Raw genomic sequence first — 20282 nt, 5'->3', positions numbered from 1 at the left:
TCCTGCCAGTGGAGGGTGCTATTTCACTACCACATTTTCAATAGTGAGGGACAGACGAGCTCTGCAGAACTCTAGGGAACCTGACTGTCCCTAGCGATTGAAAACAAAGAACAGACTATCAAAAAAACTCCAAACAGCCCAGAATACTGCCGCCAGACTCATTTTTGGAAAAACTAAATATGAAAGTGCAAAACCCCTAAGAGAGAAACGTCACTGGCTCCCACTCAAGGAACGCATTGCGTTCAAGATCTGCACAATTGTACACAAAATCATTCACGTAGACGCCCCAATCTACATGCTAAACCTCGTGGATCTGCCTCCCAGAAACGCCATAAGATCATCCGACAAATTTCTCAATCTGCACTTCCCCAGCTGTAAAGGACTAAAATACAGGCTGACACACGCCACCACCTTCTCTTACATGAGCGTGCAGTTGTGGAATGCATTACCTACAGCCCTGAAAACTATTGACAAAATAACTAACTTCTGCAAATCTTTGAAGACACATCTCTTCAACAAGGCCTACAAAGAAAACCCATAGCCTACAAAACTACCTCACCAACCCACCCACTTATTAAAGTCCGCCTTCTATACTATCCTGCCTAACACCTTCCTTCTCTCTTCCCTTACGTAATCTTTCTACATTACTAATTGTATCTGATATCCTGGAATGACTATGTCATAACAAAACTCTTTAAGCCACATTGAGCCTGCAAATAGGTGGGAAAATGTGGGATACAAATGCAATAAATAAATAAAATAAATATTGAAACACCGCCCTCCACTGGAAGCAATTCAGTTGGAGGACTCCCCCTCAGCTTAGACAAACAGTGCCTGGGGAAAGCCACTGCTTATCCCTGGGGTAAGTAGTATGGAATCTTGCTACTTTTGGGGATTCTGTCAGGTGCTTGTGACCTGGATTGGCCACTGTTAGAAAGAGGATACTGGGTTAGATGGACCTTTGGTCTGACCCAGTATAGCAATAAGAGTGGAGGAGTTGGCCTAGTGGTTAGGGTGGTGGACTTTGGTCCTGGGAAACTGAGGAACTGAGTTTGATTCCCACTTCAGGCACAGGCAGCTCCTTGTGACTCTGGGCAAGTCACTTAACCCTCCATTGCCCCATGTGAGCCGCATTGAGCCTGCCATGAGTGGGAAAGCGTGGGGTACAAATGTAACAAAAAAAAAATTGTAGGTTCTTAAATACACCTTGGTTACTTTAGCTTTTATCATAACCTCTCTATCAGGATATTCTAACTTCCACATTTTGCCAGTGTCTCATGAAGATACCTTACTCCAAACCATGTGCTCCTGAGCGACTATGATTTCCCCCATGTTCTAGTTTAAAAGCTGCACACCAGCAGCCAGGCTCCACACTGGTTAAGATGGAATCTATCCTTTTTACAGCTGTACCAAATTGCATATTTTACTATTCAGCAGAATACAAATAATTAAAAATATTATTCGGCCAAATACGAATATTGAATATGAATAATGGGCATTGAGCTTTAACATAACAAGTAATAAAAGAAGCAATGTGAAATCAGAGATCAAGTGTTTATTTCAGTAGGATTTAGCACAGTAGAGCCTTGGATTATTCATATTTAAATTACTATCTGATCAAATACAAATAGTGTATTTGTTGTACTATTTGGGGCCAAATCGAATCAAATACGAATATTCAGTACGGCCCTAATTCTTTTGGAATAGGATCTCCCCTCCCCCACAATGGTACTGAGTTCCTTCCTAACAAATCAAAATTCTTCCTTTCTCCACTATCATCTCATCCATGCATTGGTACACAGAGGACGTGGTCTGTTCAAAAGTGCCTTTTCTTGACTCTACCTACTACACAAGCATCTCCTTACACTATGCACACGTTTTCCTCCATTTCATCCATCTTTCTTACAATCACTTTCACAAGTATAAACTTGCAATCTAGCATGTACACATGCACTCATACTCTTGTACTGAGACCTATCATTCACACATATACATATGTACTACAAAGATATAAAAAACTACAAAAGACACTGAATGTGCCCTGAAAGTAGAATACTTTATTTTTAACAAACATAAAATTTTTGTTTTCAAATACTCATTTTCCACTTTCATAGAATTGGTGGAGGAGGGGTGCAGGGATGGTGGCAAAGTCTCAGTTGTCCTTTAGAGGAAGAAGGGGATTGAGGATTATCTCCCTTCATTACTCAGTTTGAAGAATTCTTTAGAACACAACTTGCAGAAAAAAAGAGGGATTAAAAGTGAATAAATTTTATTTATTTATTAGGATTTATTTACCACCTTTTTGAAGGAGTGTACAGTACGAATAATTCAAACATAGGCAATAGACAATTACAACAGTAAAAGTATTCAAATAGCAATACAAGGTATGGCATTGTAGGCTACATTACAATGTCAACACAATACGCAATAAGGGGCCCTTTTACTAAGGTGTGCCAGAAAATGGACTGCGGTAGTGTAGACGCGTGTTTTGGGTGTGTGCAGAATCATTTTTCAGCGCACCTGTAAAAAAAATGCCTTTTAAAAATTTTTGCCAAAAATGGACGTGCAGCAAAATGAAAATTGCCGCGCGTCCATTTTGGGTCTGAGACCTTACTGCCAGCCATTGACCTAGCGGTAAGGTCTCGCATGGTAATTGTCTGTAATGGTCTACATGCGTAAAATGCCACTTACTGCCCGATTACTGCCCGCATGCTAGAAAATAGAAATATTTTCTGGCACGCGTAGTGGACACGCATTAAAAATGAAGTTACCGCAAGGTCCACGCAGTAACCGGGCAGGAACTCAAAATTGATGTGCGTTGGGCACGTGTAGGCGCCTAGGCGGATTAGTAAAAAGGCCCCTAAAACATGTTAATTGACAGCATAGGGTGTAAGCAAAGATAGGACATATAGATAGACAAGATAGAGTAGAAAGAGTTGGAAAACAAGGGAACTACCATATTTTTCGGACTATAAGACGCACTTTTTCCCCCCCCCCCCCAAATTTGGGAGGAAAATGGGGGGGGGTGTCTTATAGTCTGAAGGTAGACTTCTCCCTACTCACGCGATCTTCCCTGGTGGTCTAGTGACGTCGGGGCAGGAAAGAGCCTCCTCTTTCCTGCCCAGCGCGCTGCTCTCCATCCTCCTGTATGCAGCCTGACGGTCTCGGCGAGATTCAAAATGGCCACCGAGACTTCAATTCTCGGCGGCCATTTTGAATCTCGCCGAGACTGTCAGGCTGCATACAGGAGGATGGAGAGCAGCGCGCTGGGCAAGAAAGAGGGGGCTCTTTCCTGCCTCGACGTCACTAGACCACCAGGGAAGATTGCGTGAGTAGGGAGAAGTGGTGACAGGGCCGGGGGGAGGGCGGGATTCGGACAAGACGCACCGGAGCACCTAGGTTTTAGAGTTGGGAAAAAGGAAAACTTTTTTTTTTCCTATTTCCCTCCTCTAAAACCTAGGTGCGTCTTATGGTCCGGTGCGTCTTATAGTCCGAAAAATACGGTAATTTAAAGAAAGTTGTATGTGAAATCAGAAACGTGCATGAATATAATCTTAGCTAGGGTAGGAGTGGTACCATTCACGTTTTCTTAACGATTTACCCATATTTTTTTCTGACGATTGTAACGCTATTATGGAAACATCTGTGTTTTGTTCTGAAGCGGACTGTTAAAGTTGAGGAAGTTCGAATCAAGCCTGTCCTGGCACGTGCCAAACTAAGCGACCCTATCACTGAGGGGATTGTGGAAATAAAATACAAGGGACGCTGGAGACAGGTGTGTGAAGATGGCTGGACTGCCAACAACAGCAGGGTGTTGTGTGGGATGCTGGGATTCCCTGGAGACGTTCAGCACAATGATAAGTTCTACAGGTAAAATAATTGTGTTACATTCATGGATATATGAAATGAAGAACTTGTTTTAAGTCTAAACATGCATGGGAAGACTATGCTGCCCAAGAAGGCAATGCATCTAAATGCGTAGATCATGTGGTGGGACGGAAGGAGAAAAGATTGTTTTTACAAATTTAAGGCCTCAATAATTAATGTGTGTTAACCAGTTAATGCATAGTAATGCACTTTAAGTTGTGTTAATGCAATTAAATGCATATTCAATAACAAGCCCCATTATTCTTGATGGGACTATTTACTAAACTGCGATAGGTTTTTGCACTTACCATGCTTTGAACAGCAAATAACATGAAGCAGTAATTGTTAGCAATGCGCCCAGCATGTCCTCTTCTTAGAACATGGCAATCCGGAACTACCATCGGCACAACGCGGGCGCCAGCCGTAGTTCTATCCCCAGCACACAGCATTTCCAGCGCTAGCAGGAAATATTTGAAAAATATTTCTGCAGGGGGTTACCCGGTGGTAATTGGACAGCGTTGTGTGTTGGCCGGTTACCGCCAGGATAGCACGGGAGCCCTTACCGCCACCTCAATGGCTATGCAGTAAGTGCAATCTTACTGCAAGGCCATTTCTTTTTTCAGCCTTTTTTCCTGCTGTGGTAAAAAGGGCCTCAGCTGTATGGCAAAAATAGCCACTGATGCTAGCGCAGGGACCCTTTTACCGCAGCTTAGTAAAAGGGTCTCTGAATTGTTCTTGCTTGCATGTCAATACTGCTTGCTGTTAGTGTGGATGTGCTTAATAACTCCTCTTGAGAAGGTGTAGTGCAATCTTGTTATCTACACAAGTGACAGTATGTGATACGTACAGTGCTTTTTTTTATCTAGCAAAAAAGGTGCCACCCTTCATGGGTGGGGTGATCACTGAGGGACCCACCCCATAAAAGCCAGGCCCCCTGCAACCACTCACAGAATCTATGACAAGGCAGAATTGGTGTGTAGGGCCTGAGCTCTTTCATTAAAACACGTGTCAATTTTAGTAGACCGTGGAAAAGGTGCTGGTACTCAGTACCCCCAAGTACCCTACTACTACTACTACTACTACTACTATTAAACATTTCTATAGCGCTACTAGACTTATGCAGCGCTGTACAAATTAACATGAAAAAGACAGTCCCTGCTCAACAGAGCTTACAATCTAAATTGGACAGACGAACAGACAGCTAGGGGTACCCCCTCAAAAAAAGCCCTGGTACCTTGTGCTAACTGTAATGAGCAGTCCATGCCGCTTCCCATCATAACCCACCCCCTAACACAGAATGCAGTTGCGGCCAGATTCAGTAAATGGCATCTGAAATCTAGATGCATCTGATTAACGCAACTAGCGCTATTCTATATAACGTGTGTAAAGTTAGGCACAGTATATAGAATAGCGCATAGGACCGTGGAACATGCCTAATTTAGGTGCAGCCATTTATACCACTGAAAACCTGGTGTAAATACCCACACCTAACTTTAGGCACATTCCCCCAAATTCTATACCAATACGCATAAATTTGAGTAACACCCCTGACACACCCACACTCCTCCCATGGCCACACGTGTTAGAATTTACGCACACCTATTTTTAGAATATGCCTATAAAAAGCACGCATAAATTCCAATTATTGCCAATTAGTGATGATAATTGATTGCTATTGGCCAATTACCCATCACTGGTTGGCTCGCTACTCAATTGAGTAGCACGCTTTAAATATAAAATGCTAACTTCACAGAACTGACTTCGGATGGATCCACAGCAAAAGCAAACCTTGATCCATAAGGTCAAAAAATTAAAGTACTTACACGTTGTTTACTACACTTGAAGTTTAAGTTAAGTAGTTTTTCACTTCTCTATGTGGATCCATCTGAAGCCAGTTCTGTGAAGTTAGCAGTTTATATTCGAAGAAATAAGTTGGGTTTTTTTGGTGCCAGTGATGATAAATAGCCCATAGATTTTCCTCAACCCCCGTTTTTGAAAACGATCATTTGGGTTGGTGGTTGTTTCAGAGGCCTTTCCCCCTTCTTCTTATTCAAAATTCTGTGCACTTCACAGAACCATAGTCTTATGAAAGTACCAATTGCCACTACTTCAGAGAGATTGTTGTGTTGTATTGCATGCACTGCCCCAAATTACCACAGGATGCCTCAGTGGTGCCCTGCGGTGAGCCATTTTTATATTGCGGTAAGCATGCATTAGTGCTTGCTGCAGCTTTGTAAAAAGGCCCCTTAGTAACTAGTTATATCTGTAGCTGTTCTATGTTATACTTAGTTTTTGTTATGAAATTTTGCTCATTGTGTTGTATTTATGAGAACCCCAATAAAGATATGAAAAAAAAAACTATAAGAAAATTAAAAATAGAATTAAGATGATTTCCAAGTAAAGTGTTCATGATTTCATAAACTCCCTTTCATGCTCCCCCCCCCCCCTGCTCGTTGTTTACACCTTTGCACAATCTGTCTTGTACCACCAGGATCTAGTATTAACTGTACAAATAAGAGCTTCATTACCCGTACTGCTGAGCTTGTGCTACAACCTACATAAACAGCCATTAGACTCCCAGAGCAAGTTTCTGCCTGTCAGATACAGCATCACTTGCTTTTAGGATCAGAAGAAAAATCTCCTTAACAGCAAATGGCACTGCGTGAGAGTCGTTATCTTCTCCTGTAAATAACTATTATAGCCACAGCTGTGATTATTTTTATGCAACTGGAGCTCAAATCAGCTGTCAAAATTCTGAGAACCCTAGTAAGAGGTTTCCAAGGTGTTGTAGGAGACCAGATCCATCTGGACACACGTGCACGACAGGGGCGTAGCTAGGTGGGGCCATGGGGGCATGGGCCCCCACAGATTTAGTCATGGGCCCCTCTACTTTTGACCCCCCCAATGACCCTCCCCCGCCACTTTGGACTCCCCAACCCCCGCCAGCCTTACTTTTTCAGATCCGGTCTCCGGCACGTTCGCTGATCTGTGCTGTGAGTCCTGACATCCAGCAAGTCCTACACATTCCGTGCTGAAATTCATGACAGTTGAGTGCTTAAATGGCACTATTCTATAATACTATGTGCAAATTTTCAGAACGCCCTGACACACCCATGCCCATCCCATGTCCACAACCCCTTTTGGGTTGCACGCTATGGAATTTAGACACCCAGGGTTATAGAATAAGACTGCACACGCAAATCCAAATTAGTGCTGATTAACATCAATAATTATTAGCATCCAATTATTGACTGTAATTGGTTCGTTAAACTAATTAAGTTGCGTGTACATCTCAGGATTGTGCCCAAACCTGGGCACCCAACTTTGGATAACCTTTATAGAATCCAGAGGATAAAGAGCATTTCCATAAAAGGGTACCTATCTGGAGTTTAGTATGTAGAGAAAAGTAGGCGCCTATAATTTGCCAATAATTCAGAGCTGGTGTATCTGCTTGCACTCAGATAGTTAAAAAAAAAAAAAAAGGTGCATAAATAATTATTCTACAAGTTGCATGCATAACTATGCAGCCCACCCATGCCCTGCCCAGATTCCACTCCCATGTACGTCTGCCTTCAAACTACACTCCTTTGCATTTTGGCACCATTTCATAGTTGGAATATTGGAAATTTTGTGTGTATGTGCACAATACATGTATACATGGTGTCCGGAAAAAACAGAACCCCTTACATAATTTCAAACATTAATATGACCTTTAAAAATACATTAGTCTGAAAACTTAGTATGGATAAGATCTCAAACAAAAAAGCTATTAGGATACACATACACACATTGATTTAGATTTAGGTCACACCTTTTCAATAGCAACTCAACATGGGTCATATTCAGATACAATAGGTATTTCCCTGTCCCCAGGGTACTTACAAATTAATTTCTGTACCTGAGGATATGGAGGGTTTTTAGTGACTTGCCTACGATCACAATGTAGGAAGTTTATAAGTTTTTGTTTGGAAAATAGGCTAATAAATCAATTTGGTAAGATGAGTTTTGGATGAGGGATAAATGATCACAGAAGGGTAAACAATGTAGGAAGAAAAGTGTTTTTACTAAAGCTGTAGAAGAGTAATCACAAATTCTGCCGCAATCCTTATCATCTGTCTCCTAGACGATGGTGGTACATACTATTTCTCTGTGTGATAACCTGTCCAGTATAATTTTCCGTGCGATCTCAATGATTGTACAGATCTGGAGGTTAGCAGTCAATGGTAACTGCTTCTCATAGCAAACAGATTCACACTGCAAGTTTTGCCCAGTTGGCAATGAGGAGCTGAAGCTGTGGTTGAAATTAAATGCTAGGCAGTGCCAGAATTCTGAGTCCATGCTCTGTCATTAGCAGAGAAGGAAGATCAAGTGTGTCATTTAAGGGAATCAGTTTGGCAAGACTTTAGTATTCTGCCAGATCAATTGTAATTGCAATGTATGTGGCTAGGTGTTTCTCCCACTGTATAATTTTGGTTTTATGGTGTGTGTGTATGTGTATCTATCTATCTATCTATCTATCTATCTATCTATCTATCTATCTATCTATCTATCTATCTATCTATCTATCTATCTATCTATCTATTATACACACACACACATATACTTGAAGCAGGACTTTTCAGCATTTCCGTTTTGCCATTGCCATTTCAGTACCGCCAAAACGACATAGAACTTAAGGCCGCAAGATTTCTGGGCACCAGAATTTTGGACGCAGCACAGGCAAAAGTTCTCTAAGTCTTCTTCAACCCCCCCCCCCCCCCCTCCAAGCACTAGCCTCTGGTATTCATTGGGACCAGTGTTGTGCCTGCTCGCTGCAGCTTGGGGTTTCTTGGACAAAAAGGAGATGTGGGCTACTCTAGGTTGTGCCTGTGAGAGAGGACAGAACAGGCTTCCTGAAGAGCATTCCTTCTTCACAATCACAACCTGCGGTAGCCCACGTCTCCCTTCTGCTCAAGGACCCTCAGCTGCAGCAAGCAGGCACAACCATGATCCTGACAAATACCAGAGGTCAGTGTGTGGGGAGATGGAGGGGTGGGGGAGGAGAAGTAAAGAATTTTGCCTGCTCTGCGTCCTAAATTCCAGCCATCCAAAATTCTTGTGGCCTTAAATTCTATGCTGTTTTGGCAGCGCTGAAATGGTGACGCCAAAGTGGCAATGCCAAAACTTAATGTACCCATATATACACATATATACATAGGACTTTCACACATACAGACCTCCTCATTCTATAACATAGCACCTAAATTTACACAATGATTGTGCATTTAACTTTAGAGACTAGTAGCACTTACACGAGTAGGTGCTAGCTGACTGCTCAACATTAAATGATATGCAGAACTCACTTAGGACTAGACAGTGGCATTCCTAGGGTGGCTGACACCTGGGGCGGATTGCCGATGCGCCCCCCCCCCCCCCCGGGTGCAGCGCGACCCCCCCCCCACCCCCAGTGAAAGGACACCTTCCCCCGGCGAAAGGACCCCCACAGGTGCATTTTTACCTGCTGGGGGGGGGGGGGGGGTGCCGCGTACCTGTCGGTTTCGCTCGTTCCATGCTCCCTCTGCCCCGGAACAGGAAGTAACCTGTTCCTGGGCAGAGGGAGCACGGAACGAGCGGAGCCGACAGGCGCGTGGCACCCCCCCAGCGGTGTGCACCCAGGGCGGACTGCCCCCATCGCCCCCCCCCCCTTGGTACGCCACTGGGACTAGAATCAGTAAATGGTGCTCAAAAAATGGCACTGAAAAAATCCACATAGAGAGCTAGTCTATAAACGGTGCTCCGAGTTGCATGCCATTTATAGAATAGTGTGTAGAGCCGATTTCTGTGCCAAACTGTGCCAACTGAAACCTGGTGCTTAAGTTACGTGCGGCTCTCCAGTATTCAGTAATACTGCTTGCATTCTACTGACCCCCCCCCCCCCCCATGCCTATCCCATGGCCATGCCCCCTTTTGAGCTGCACATTGTAAGATTTACATGCGAATCTTTATAGAATTAGCAAGATGCATGCGCAAATCCAAAATGTTGCCAATGAACACCAATAATTGTTAGCACCCAATTATTAGCACTAATTAGATCGTTAGTCAATTTAGTTGCATGTGCATCTCAGGATAGAGCACAATTTTAAGTGTAAAAATTGATAGAATCCAGCTATTAGTGTATAAATGTAAAGGAGTATTTGCAGGGGAGGACCATGGGTTGGGACCTGGACAGGACAGAATACTGTAAGTTAAGTGCTAAATTGCTGTATTTAGATGTACTCACTTATGCCTGCTATTGACATGACGTAAGTGGGCGCATCTAAATGTAAGCACATTGAGCCAACTTCAGCTATTATTCTATACTGGAATCTTGGTGCCCAGATTCTATTAAAAAATTAGTGCTCAGCACCGGGTATCTACGTGCCTAAATTGTGGTGCCCAGTTACAGAATTGCCCCTAGTGTGTGTTAGTTTCTTTCTATATATCTATGCATACATCTGGTCAATATTCAACCGGCAGTGGTTGTCGTGTTTTTATAAGCTGACCATCGCTGACTAAGTTAGACTCGGATATTCAATGTCAGGCCCTGTCCAGGCACCGGCATTGAATATCCGGATCTGACTGGACTAATGCTAGCCATTCTCATTTATACGAGTCGCAGCTGATATTCAGCCAAGACCCACATAAGATACATTATCAGTTTCTCTCTCCACTGCCCATTCAGACACACCCCTCCTAAATCCCCCCCCCCTTCCAATTCAGACAGCCCCCTCTTGGACCACCTGCTGATTCTGAACCCCCCTCTTGAATCCTCCCTCCAAGATCAAACCCCACTCGGGATTAATCCCCCCCCCCCCCCCCCAGGTCCTACCTATATCTCTGGCAGTCCAGGGGGTGTGTCTGGGCAGGAGCAATCCTCACTCACTGCTGCCACTAGTGGCTCCGTGTGCTAAAATGGCTGCTCTGCGCTCTAGCAGTAGTCTCAAGCAGTGGCGTTCCGACCCTAGCTGACACCCGGGGCGGATCGCAGATGCGTCCCCCCCTGGGTGCAGCGCGACCCCCCCCCCCCCCCCCGGTAAAATGACACCTCTTTCCCCCCCCCCCCCGGCGAAATGACACCCCCCCGGTGCACGCCGCTGGAGGGGTGCCACGGCGCGCCTGTTGCCCTGTCTCCGAGTTCGCAATTCGCATGTGTTCACTGCTCCCTCTGAGTCTGCACCGGAACAGGAAGTAACCTCGGAGACAGGGCAACAGGCGCACGCCGCTGCACCCCCCCAGCGGTGTGCACCTATGGCAGACCGCCCCCACCACCCCCCCTTGGTACGCCACTGGTCTCACGGAACTATTGCTAGAGGTCAGTCTTCCATGGAAGGTTGACCGCTAGTAGAAAACTTGTCATTATTGAAAGAACCATGAATTCTGCACTGTACCAGAAAATTCTTAAGGATAATGACTGGTCATCTGTCCATGAGCTGAACCAGAGGCATAATTGAGTTATGCAGGAAGACAGTGATCCAAAATGCATAAGCAAGTCTACATCTGAATGGCTGAGGAGAAATAAAATTACAGATTTGGTTTGGCCTAGTCAAAGTCCTGATGTATCCCACAGAGATGCTGTGGCAGGACCTGAAATGAGCAGTTCATGCATGAAAACCTAGAGACGACTATGAATTAAAGTAGTTCCTCAACAGCCGTGTGAAAGATTGATATCACATTTTAGACAGCCTTTGGTTGCAATTGTTGCTTCTAAAGGTGGTGCACTCAGTTATCATGTTTAGGGGGCAGTTACTTTTTCAAGGTTGGATAGCTTTGTTCCTTAAATAAGTTAAGTATAATTTAAAAGATAAGCTATGGGGATCATTTTCAAAAGAGAAAAAAACATCCAAAAAGTGTCATAAAGCAACATTTGGATGGACTTATTCTAAAAATGTCCAAATTGTTATTTTCGAAACCTATTATGCATTTTGTCTGCAATGCAAAGTGGAGTGAAGGAGTGGCCTAGTGTTTAGGGTGGTGGACTTTGGTCCTGAGGAACTGAGTTCAATTCCCACTTCAGGCACAGGCAGCTCCTTGTGACTCTGGGCAAGTCACTTAACCCTCCATTGCCCCATGTAAGCCACATTGAGCCTGCCATGAGTGGGAAAGCACGGGGTACAAATGTAACAAAAATATAAAAGAAATGCATCCAAATCGCAACGGGGCATGTCTGGGCATTTGAAAGGCAGGATTAGACGGGCTTAGGGCCTACCTTTTTGTCCCTTATTTGTTATAAAACCTTCAACATTTTGGTATTTTTATAACAAATAAGGGACAAAAAGGTGCCCTAAATGACCACTGGAGGGAATCGGAGATGACTCCCCCTCACGCCCCCAGTGGTGACTGACCCCCTCCCTCTCCCAAAAAATGTGAATAAAAATAGTACCCACCAGCCTCTGACAGCTTCAGGTGTTATAGTTGGGTTCATTATAACAGCATGCAGGTCCCTGGAGTACTCAGTGCACTGTGGAGAGGTGGACCCAGGGCCATACCTCCCCCTACCTGTTATACTTGTGCTGGAAACTGTGAGCCCTCCAAAACTCACCAGAAACCCACTGTACCCACATATAAGTGCCCCCTTCACAGATAAGGGCTATTGTAGTTTTGTACAGTTGGAGGTGGTGGGTTTTGGAGGGCTCAGCAGACAAGATAAGGGAGCAATGGTGAGATGTGTACCTGGGAGTATTTATATGACATCCACAGCAATGCCCCCTAGGGGCAAGTCTGCTAAAAATGCTGGTCCCTCCTACATCCCAATGGCTTGATTTTCTACATTTTTCACTTGTACAGGTGTTTTTTTGAAAATGGCCTGAAAAAATAAATGAACAGAGCACAAAACCTTGCCACAAACACTATTTAAAAAAAAAAAAGATAGATGTTTTTGGGTTTTGAAAATGGCCATATTTCCTCTTGGGATTTTGGACATTTACCAGCTTATAATCGAAAGTAATCGCCGGCTATTTCCCGACACAAATCGGGATATGGCCGGCGATTTCGCAAAAGCGGCGAAAAGCATATAATTGAAAGCTACATTTGTGATAGCTTCGCAGCTTTCCCTTCACCTCGCCGGCGAAAGTTCAAAGGGGCGTGTTGGCGGCGAAGTGAAGGCGGGACATGGGCAGGCTTGGGCGTGGCTACCAGATGGCCAGCTTTCGCGGATAATGGAAAAATAAAACCCGGCGATAAGCAGTATTTCGCCGGGTTTACTTGGTCCTTTTATTTTCACGACCAAGCCTCAAAAAGGTGCCCCAACTGACCAGATGACCACCGGAGGGAATGGGGGATGACCTCCCCTTACTCCCCCAGTGGTCGCCACCCCCCTCCCACACTAAAATTATTAAAATACAAACCTTTTTTGCCAGCCTGTATGCCAGCCTCAAATGTCATACCCAGCACCCTGACAGCAGTATGCAGGTCCCTGGAACAGTTGTTGGTTGCAGTGGACTGCAGAAAGGCAGAGCCAGGCCCATCCCCCCCACCTGTTCCACTTGTGGTGGGTAATGTTGAGCCCTCCCAACCCCCCAAAACCCACTGTACCCACATGTAGGTGTCCCCCTTCAGCCCTTAGGGCTAGGGTAATGGTGCACACTTGTGGGCAGTGGGTTTTGGGGGAGATTTGGGGGACTCAGCACACAAGGTATGCACCTGGAAGCTAATTTGGTTGTTTATAAAAGATGTTTGAAGTGTCCCCTAGGGTGCCCGGTTGGTGTACTGGCGTGTGAGGGGGACCATTGCACTACAAATGCTGGCTCCTCCCACGGCCAAATGCCTTCGATTTCACCGGGTTTGAGATCGCCGGCAGTTTTTTCCATTATCGCGGAAAAACAAAACTGGCGATCTCAAACCTGGCGAAATCCAAGGCATTTCGCCGGCCTACACCATATTATCGAAAAAAAAGATGGCCGGCCATCTTTTTTGAAAATACGGTTCTGGCCAGCTGTTGCACCGCCACCAAAATAGATCGCCAGCGACCTATTTCGCCGGCGACGTTCGATTATTCCCCTCTTAGCGTAAAACATTCAAAGTCCAATTTAGACGTCATATCGAAAATGCCCCTCTATATGTTCACTTAGTTTTGCTTTGTCTACATTTTGTTTACCATTTAGTGTGGCAGATATGCAATAATAGGGGGCATCAGGAAGTGAGAAAAACTTATTCACATCACAATAGGAGTTCTCAAAGTTAGGAGTGTAAATCCTTTGAATATCAAGCTCTGTGTTTATGTTCACACATTTATTTTATTTATTTATTTATTCATACTTGCATCCCACAATTATCCAAAAATGAGTTTGTTCAATGTGGCTTACATTTAGCAATTGTTAGAAGTTACATTGATTCAATTACATTTACAAGGTTGTATAAAAACATAAGAACATAAATAATGCCATCCTGGGAAAAGACCAAAGGCCCATCAAGCCCAGCATCCTGTCCCCAACAGCGGCCAATCCAGGTCAAGGGCACCTGGCAAGCTTCCCAAACGTACAAACATTCTATACATGTTATTCCCGAAATTGTGGATTTTTCCAAGTCCATTTAGTAGCGGTCTATGGACTTGTCCTTTAGGAAACCGTCCAAACCCTTTTAAAACTCTGCCAAGCTAATCGCCTTCACCATGTTCTCCGGCAACGAATTCCAGAGTTTAATTACGCGTTGGGTGAAGAAAAAGTTTCTCCTATTTGTTTTACATGTACTACACTGTAGTTTCATCACATGCCCCCTAGTGCTACTATTTTTGGAAAGTGTGAACAGATGCTTCACATCCACCTGTTCCACTCCTCTCATTATTTTATATACCTCTATCATGTCTCCCCTCAGCTGTCTCTTCTCCAAGCTGAAAAACCCTAGCCGCCTTAGTCTTTCTTCATAGGGAAGTCATCCCATCCCTGCTATCATTTTCGTCACCCTTTGCTGCACCTTTTCCAATTCCACTGTATCTTTGGATGATGTTGTGTTTTATAGTGGTTGGCAAGATAACTATTAGTGCATATTGAATAGTCATTGAATTTCTTGAGAAGATATGTCTTAGTTCATTTCTTAAATGAAAAGATGTGTAGAGTTGTGTATTGTTGTTCCAGAATGATTAGTGTATATTACATAGTCATTTCAATCCATTTTTTCCTAGTAAAAACTGTAGGAAAAAAAAAATCCTGGGACGTTCCCGGTTGTTCTCATCTATTGGTCTGTCTTAGCAGGGGCCACATCTATTCTAGCGCTTTTTCTCCTAAGCTGGAGATAGGATGCTGTGAGTTATAATTGCGCAGAATAACTTCTCTTTTGCCAAGAGGGAAGGAATGCTTTCGACTGACTATATTATTTGCAAGTATTTTTGAAAAGATTTATGACTTGTTCACGTGTAGTACAAACTTATTTAAGGGACTGTCCAAAGATTACTTTGGATTTGTTGTAGTGTAGTCAGGAAGGGGAAAGCTGTTCCTTTCATGGAGATGAAGCTTCAGAAATGAATGACTGGAAAATCTGCTTTTTTTATTTATTCTAGTGTGATGCAAATTGCTGCTCTTAGAATGCAAATGGAATTCAACCCTGAATTATGGTGTTACGGAATGGAGTGGATAAACCACAGAAATTATGCTTAAAATAATAAAGGGGGTTTGTCCATTTCCACGCTCATTCATTAACTTTGATGGCTTTAAACAGACTTAATTAAACCACCATGTATTTTATTTAACAAGAGGTTTGCCACTGACCAAGGAAGGGCATCACTTTTGGTTCTGACACTAATCTGGTTGATTCGAGTAAGAGTATACTTTTGCTGACATCTACTGCTATGTCTGATGGGTCATGGTAACTCCAAGAAAGACCTTTAATATTCATTAGGAATGAATCCTTGGAAAAGAAAGAAGCTTATTATGAGAGTCGCTGGAGCAAAAAACTGTATTTATCCAGTTGTAGTTGTAAGTGTCACTTAGAATGGCAGGTAGAAAGATCTGAGAGGGGATGGAGTAAGAACAAACATCTTTCCCAATTTATTTACTGTAGTCAGAAAGTGTCTGGAACCCCCCCCCCCCCCCCCCCCCCAAAATAGCTTACTTATAGATGTAAACCTCCATAGCAGAGAGATGAGTATCCTCTGAGGTAGCCCAAATATCAGTTTTGCATCATGAAAAAAAAAATCTGTAAACTGGTTATCTCCAGGTGGTTGGCTAGTTAGAAAACTCAAGTATTTTGCAGAGCAGTGGCCTTTAATTATTTAATTTTTTATTGTGTAGAATTTATTTATGTTAGGTTTGGTCATACTTTCTGGCTAACCTATGCACCGCGGTGTGTGTTAATTAGCAGAGATACAGTTGGTATGATAATTATTCCATTGTATAATTGGCTCTGAGACCAAAACAAGATGTTCAGACTACTCTTATTCTTAACCATCACCCCAGTCCATTTAAGGCTCATACTCATCTTGCTTATTATATTGAGTAGGTCATTTTAGGAGGGTTAGGCACCATTTGCATGTGTAAAACGTTGATTTATATGTGTAAATGAACACACACTTGAAAGTAGCAATTTTAGCAAAGCTTCTACTTACATGTTTATATCCACAGCATCCATGATTTGAAGGGGGAGAGTTTCTGGGGCATGATTTAGGTATAAGCATTTTCCTATTTTACAGTGCAAATACATATCTGCATTGAAAAATGCAAAGGCTAGCATTTACACCTTCTGTCAGGCATGCATAAATGTCTCTAAAATTATGTTCTAGAGCTCGTAGATAGTCTAGTTTCAAAACAATTAAATCATGGCCAAATGACTTCTACTAATCATGTGATGTCTAATAAAGCATTGTTTTACAGTGTTTTTCTTATAAAGAGGAAAAAGCCTCAAACCCAGGCAAATGCTCCTACTGTTGAGCCCAACTTTAGGGAGTATTGCCTGATCATCACTGGCTAGAAAAACCTCTTATATAGTTCTATGACCCTCACAACACTTTCAATACTTTGTAACAGAGTCTGAGGGTTACTTATCTTTCTGTCGTTAAGCTACTGTGCAGTCTGATACGCAGTCGTAGTCTTCTTAATCCCGTCCACGGCCCAACTTCGGCCCAAGTTTTGCCTCCTTCATCAGGGTCCGTGGGATTGCCTAGACTGGTTCATGACTGTGGATTCTTTTACAGAAAGAGTCCACAGTCACGAACCAGTCTAGGCAATCCCACAGAGAGAGAGAGGAAGTGAAGTCTGCTTTTATAATTTCTTGTTGGGCTATGAGAACTGAGGTCACTTAGTGAGCAGTAATCCAATCACAATTCATGGACAGTTGAAACTGGTTCTTTCTGGGTTTGGAGATGGGGCTTATTTGAGTGGAGCTGGGGTGGATTTGTAATGTTTGTGCATATTTTATAAACTACATGACCACATGCACAGATTACACTCGTACATTTATACCTTTTTCAGAGCAGATGCAAATTTGTGCATGTGAATTTACCTGCTATTAGAGCTGCTTCTTGGTGGCTATTTTATAAAGGCATATAGACACCTATGTTATCTTTATAAAATAGGGATAAAATAGGCACCTTGTTGGACTTTCTACATAGGTATCCTGTTATAAAATTATCCTGAGTTTTAGAAATAGTCTTAGATCCAGAGACAGCCATAGAAGAGGCTGATCTGGATTTATTGGCCATCACGTAGATGTTGTATACAGAAACCCACGGCTGAGACATAGTTATAATAGGCCTAAAGTCTTGTTAGGAAGGACAGGGTAAGAACAAAGGAAGTGGCACTATATATAAAAGCTAATATTAAAGTGACAGAATTGCAGGGCTGATGTGGTAAGAAGGAGGCACTGTGGTTTGAACTGGCAAGAGAAAATGGAACATTGTCTATATTGGTGTGATATACAGACTTCTTTTGCAGGCAGAAAAACTAGATAGAGATATAACAGAAGACAAATATTTAACAGAAGACATTCACAAAATTGCCATGAAAGGTGAAATGCTATTGCTAAGTGTTCCAGATTTGATCCAGCAATGAAGTTGTCCAGTGTAGTGAATTTATTTTTGGACCAAAGACTACAGTAATGTGCCTGATGTTAAAGAAGGTGGAATTACTGCTATCCAAGTCAGCGGATTATCATCTAATATCTGATTTCTCATTTTTAAGGACGGTGCTGCAGCAATAGGTTCTCTAACAGTTATAAGCTTTTCCTGAAAAATCTTCTGTTGTGCATCTTTTCCAGTACTGAGACCTTATTGGTCCCACCATTGGTCTTGTAGTGGGAAGCAATTTGTAGTCATTTGTGTAGACATTACTTCTGCCTTTGATACTTTGGAGTTTTGAGATTTTGTTGTACAGCCTGGAGATTATTTATTTTATTTATTTATTGCATTTGTATCCCACATTTTCCCACCTATTTGCAGGCTCAATGTGGCTTACAGAGTTTTGTTATGACATAGTCATTACAGGATGTCAGTTACAATTCGTAATGTACAAAGATTATGAAAGGGTAGTGAGAAGGAGGGTGTTAGGCAGGATAGTATAGAGGTGGACTTTAATAGCTGGGTGTGCTGGTAGGTAGTTTTGTAAAGTTATGGGTTCTCTTTGTAGGCCTTGTTGAAGAGCTGTGTCTTCAAAGATTTCCGAAAGTTAGTTATTTCGTCAATAGTTTTCAGGGCTGTAGGTAATGCATTCCACAACTGCGTGCTCATGTAAGAGAAGGTGGTGGCGTGTACCAGCTTGTATTTTAGTCCTTTACAGCTGGGAAAGTGCAGATTGAGAAATTTGCAAGCTGATTTTATGGCGTTTCTGGGAGGCAGGTCCACAAGGTTTAGCATGTATATTGGGGTGTCTGCGTGAATGATTTTATGTACAATTGTGCAGATCTTGTACATAATGCGTTCCTTGAGTGGGAGCCAGTGAAGCTTCTCTCTTAGGGGTTTTGCACTTTCATATTTAGTTTTTCCAAATATGAGTCTTTATGAATGAATGAATTGGTAATAGAGTGGTTTGTGTCATTTTTAGTCTGATCTTTTCCAAAGTAGTGAGGTGGCTGGGAATGTTTTTGAAGGGTTGTTGGATTATAGCAGGGGTTCTTCAGGCATCAGCTTTGTCCCCAGCTTTATTTAATATATATATGTAACCTTTGGTAACTTGATTAACTAGGGAGGCAACAGCTTTTAAAATGTATGGAGACGAGATCTGCAGTTCTTCCAATGCGGGATACTGTGGAGAGCATAAAAGTGCTGATTGAAAATTGTAATATCTTTGTCGAATGGTTTCCGTTTGTCTGGTGTTCCATGGAACCTGCAGTTTGCCAGACGAGGCTCATTTTCTGAGCAGCTCTTGGAAAATCATCCCATGGTCCAGGAAATCAAATCTTTCGTGTCAATACCATCTAGGGTCATTATCAGTGGGGGTAACTGTATCTGATGATTGTAAAGTAGTCAAATAGCTATGATAAAAGGAACAGCCAGAAGGCTGATTTGGTAAATAGGATGTGGAATAGCAATAGGAAAAAGGAAGATGATCTTGCCTTTGTAGAAGTCTTTGGTGAGACCTCATTTGGAATATTGTGTGCAATTTCTGGAAGCTACACCTTCAAAAGAATATAAATCAGTCCAGAGGGCGGCTACTAAAATGATTTTCTTTGTCATTAAGCATATAGGGACAGACATAAAGGTCTAAACATCTATATCCTAAAGGTGGGCCTTTTTCAATGGAAAAGAAGCTCTGGAATGGGGGGGGGGGTCATAAGATCAGGATGAAAGATGTAGATTCAGGAATAATCTAAGGAAATATTTCTTTAGCGAGAGGTTGGTAGATGCATGGAACAGTATCTTACTGGCGGTGGTGGTGACAAGGACGGGGTCTGAATTTGAGAAAGCATGGGACAAGCACAGAGGATCCCTGACGGAGAGAAAGAGTTTGTGGAACTGAGCAGTTGGTGTGGATGGAAAAAGTAGACAGAAACCAAGAAAACGATGGCAGATTAAGGTAATGTAGCCTGTGGTTGAAAGTAACCAAATATGAAAAATAAACTGGTTCGTAGACCAATATGACTGATGAATGTATATTATGGATAGTCCCATATGATCATAACCATTTCGTTCTCCATAATTCTGACACATCCCCAACTGTTACCACACAGCCTTTGCACTTACCATGCATTAATATTTTGCTGTTAAAGAAGAACATGAGAGCTCAGTTCCTTTCCTCCTGATGTAGCAGCAATTGTGAAACAAGCGACCCTTGTCGAAGTGTAAAAGGATATGTGGTACATATCTGTGTTATTCCTTTGGATTACAAGCGTCAATTGAAGGATGTTTTTTGAACTGTGGACTGCTTATTTTTCAGATAAGTGATGATTTTTTGAGAGGTGTGCACATTTTTGAATGTTCTATGCATTCTGGTGCTGTTTGCTGTTTTGTTCTTCTGTCTGTTGTTTTGGATGGGAAC

At 42.8% G+C, this 20282-nt stretch overlaps 1 protein-coding gene across 3 annotated transcripts in view; it reads left to right on the top strand.

Annotated features, from left to right (window-relative positions):
- Window positions 1–20282, top strand: part of LOXL4 (lysyl oxidase like 4) — a 125603-nt gene that overhangs the window by 24201 nt on the left and 81120 nt on the right. For all 3 annotated transcript variants that reach the window (XM_030202909.1, XM_030202908.1, XM_030202910.1), the window contains exon 4: window positions 3662–3870. In XM_030202909.1, the coding sequence (XP_030058769.1) occupies window positions 3662–3870 (209 nt within the window). The remainder of the gene's footprint in view (window positions 1–3661; window positions 3871–20282) is intronic.

The sequence above is a fragment of the Microcaecilia unicolor genome, chromosome 5, assembly GCF_901765095.1.
Source record: "Microcaecilia unicolor chromosome 5, aMicUni1.1, whole genome shotgun sequence".
Lineage (NCBI taxonomy): Eukaryota > Metazoa > Chordata > Amphibia > Gymnophiona > Siphonopidae > Microcaecilia > Microcaecilia unicolor.
This window is presented reverse-complemented; position numbering and strand designations above follow the sequence as displayed.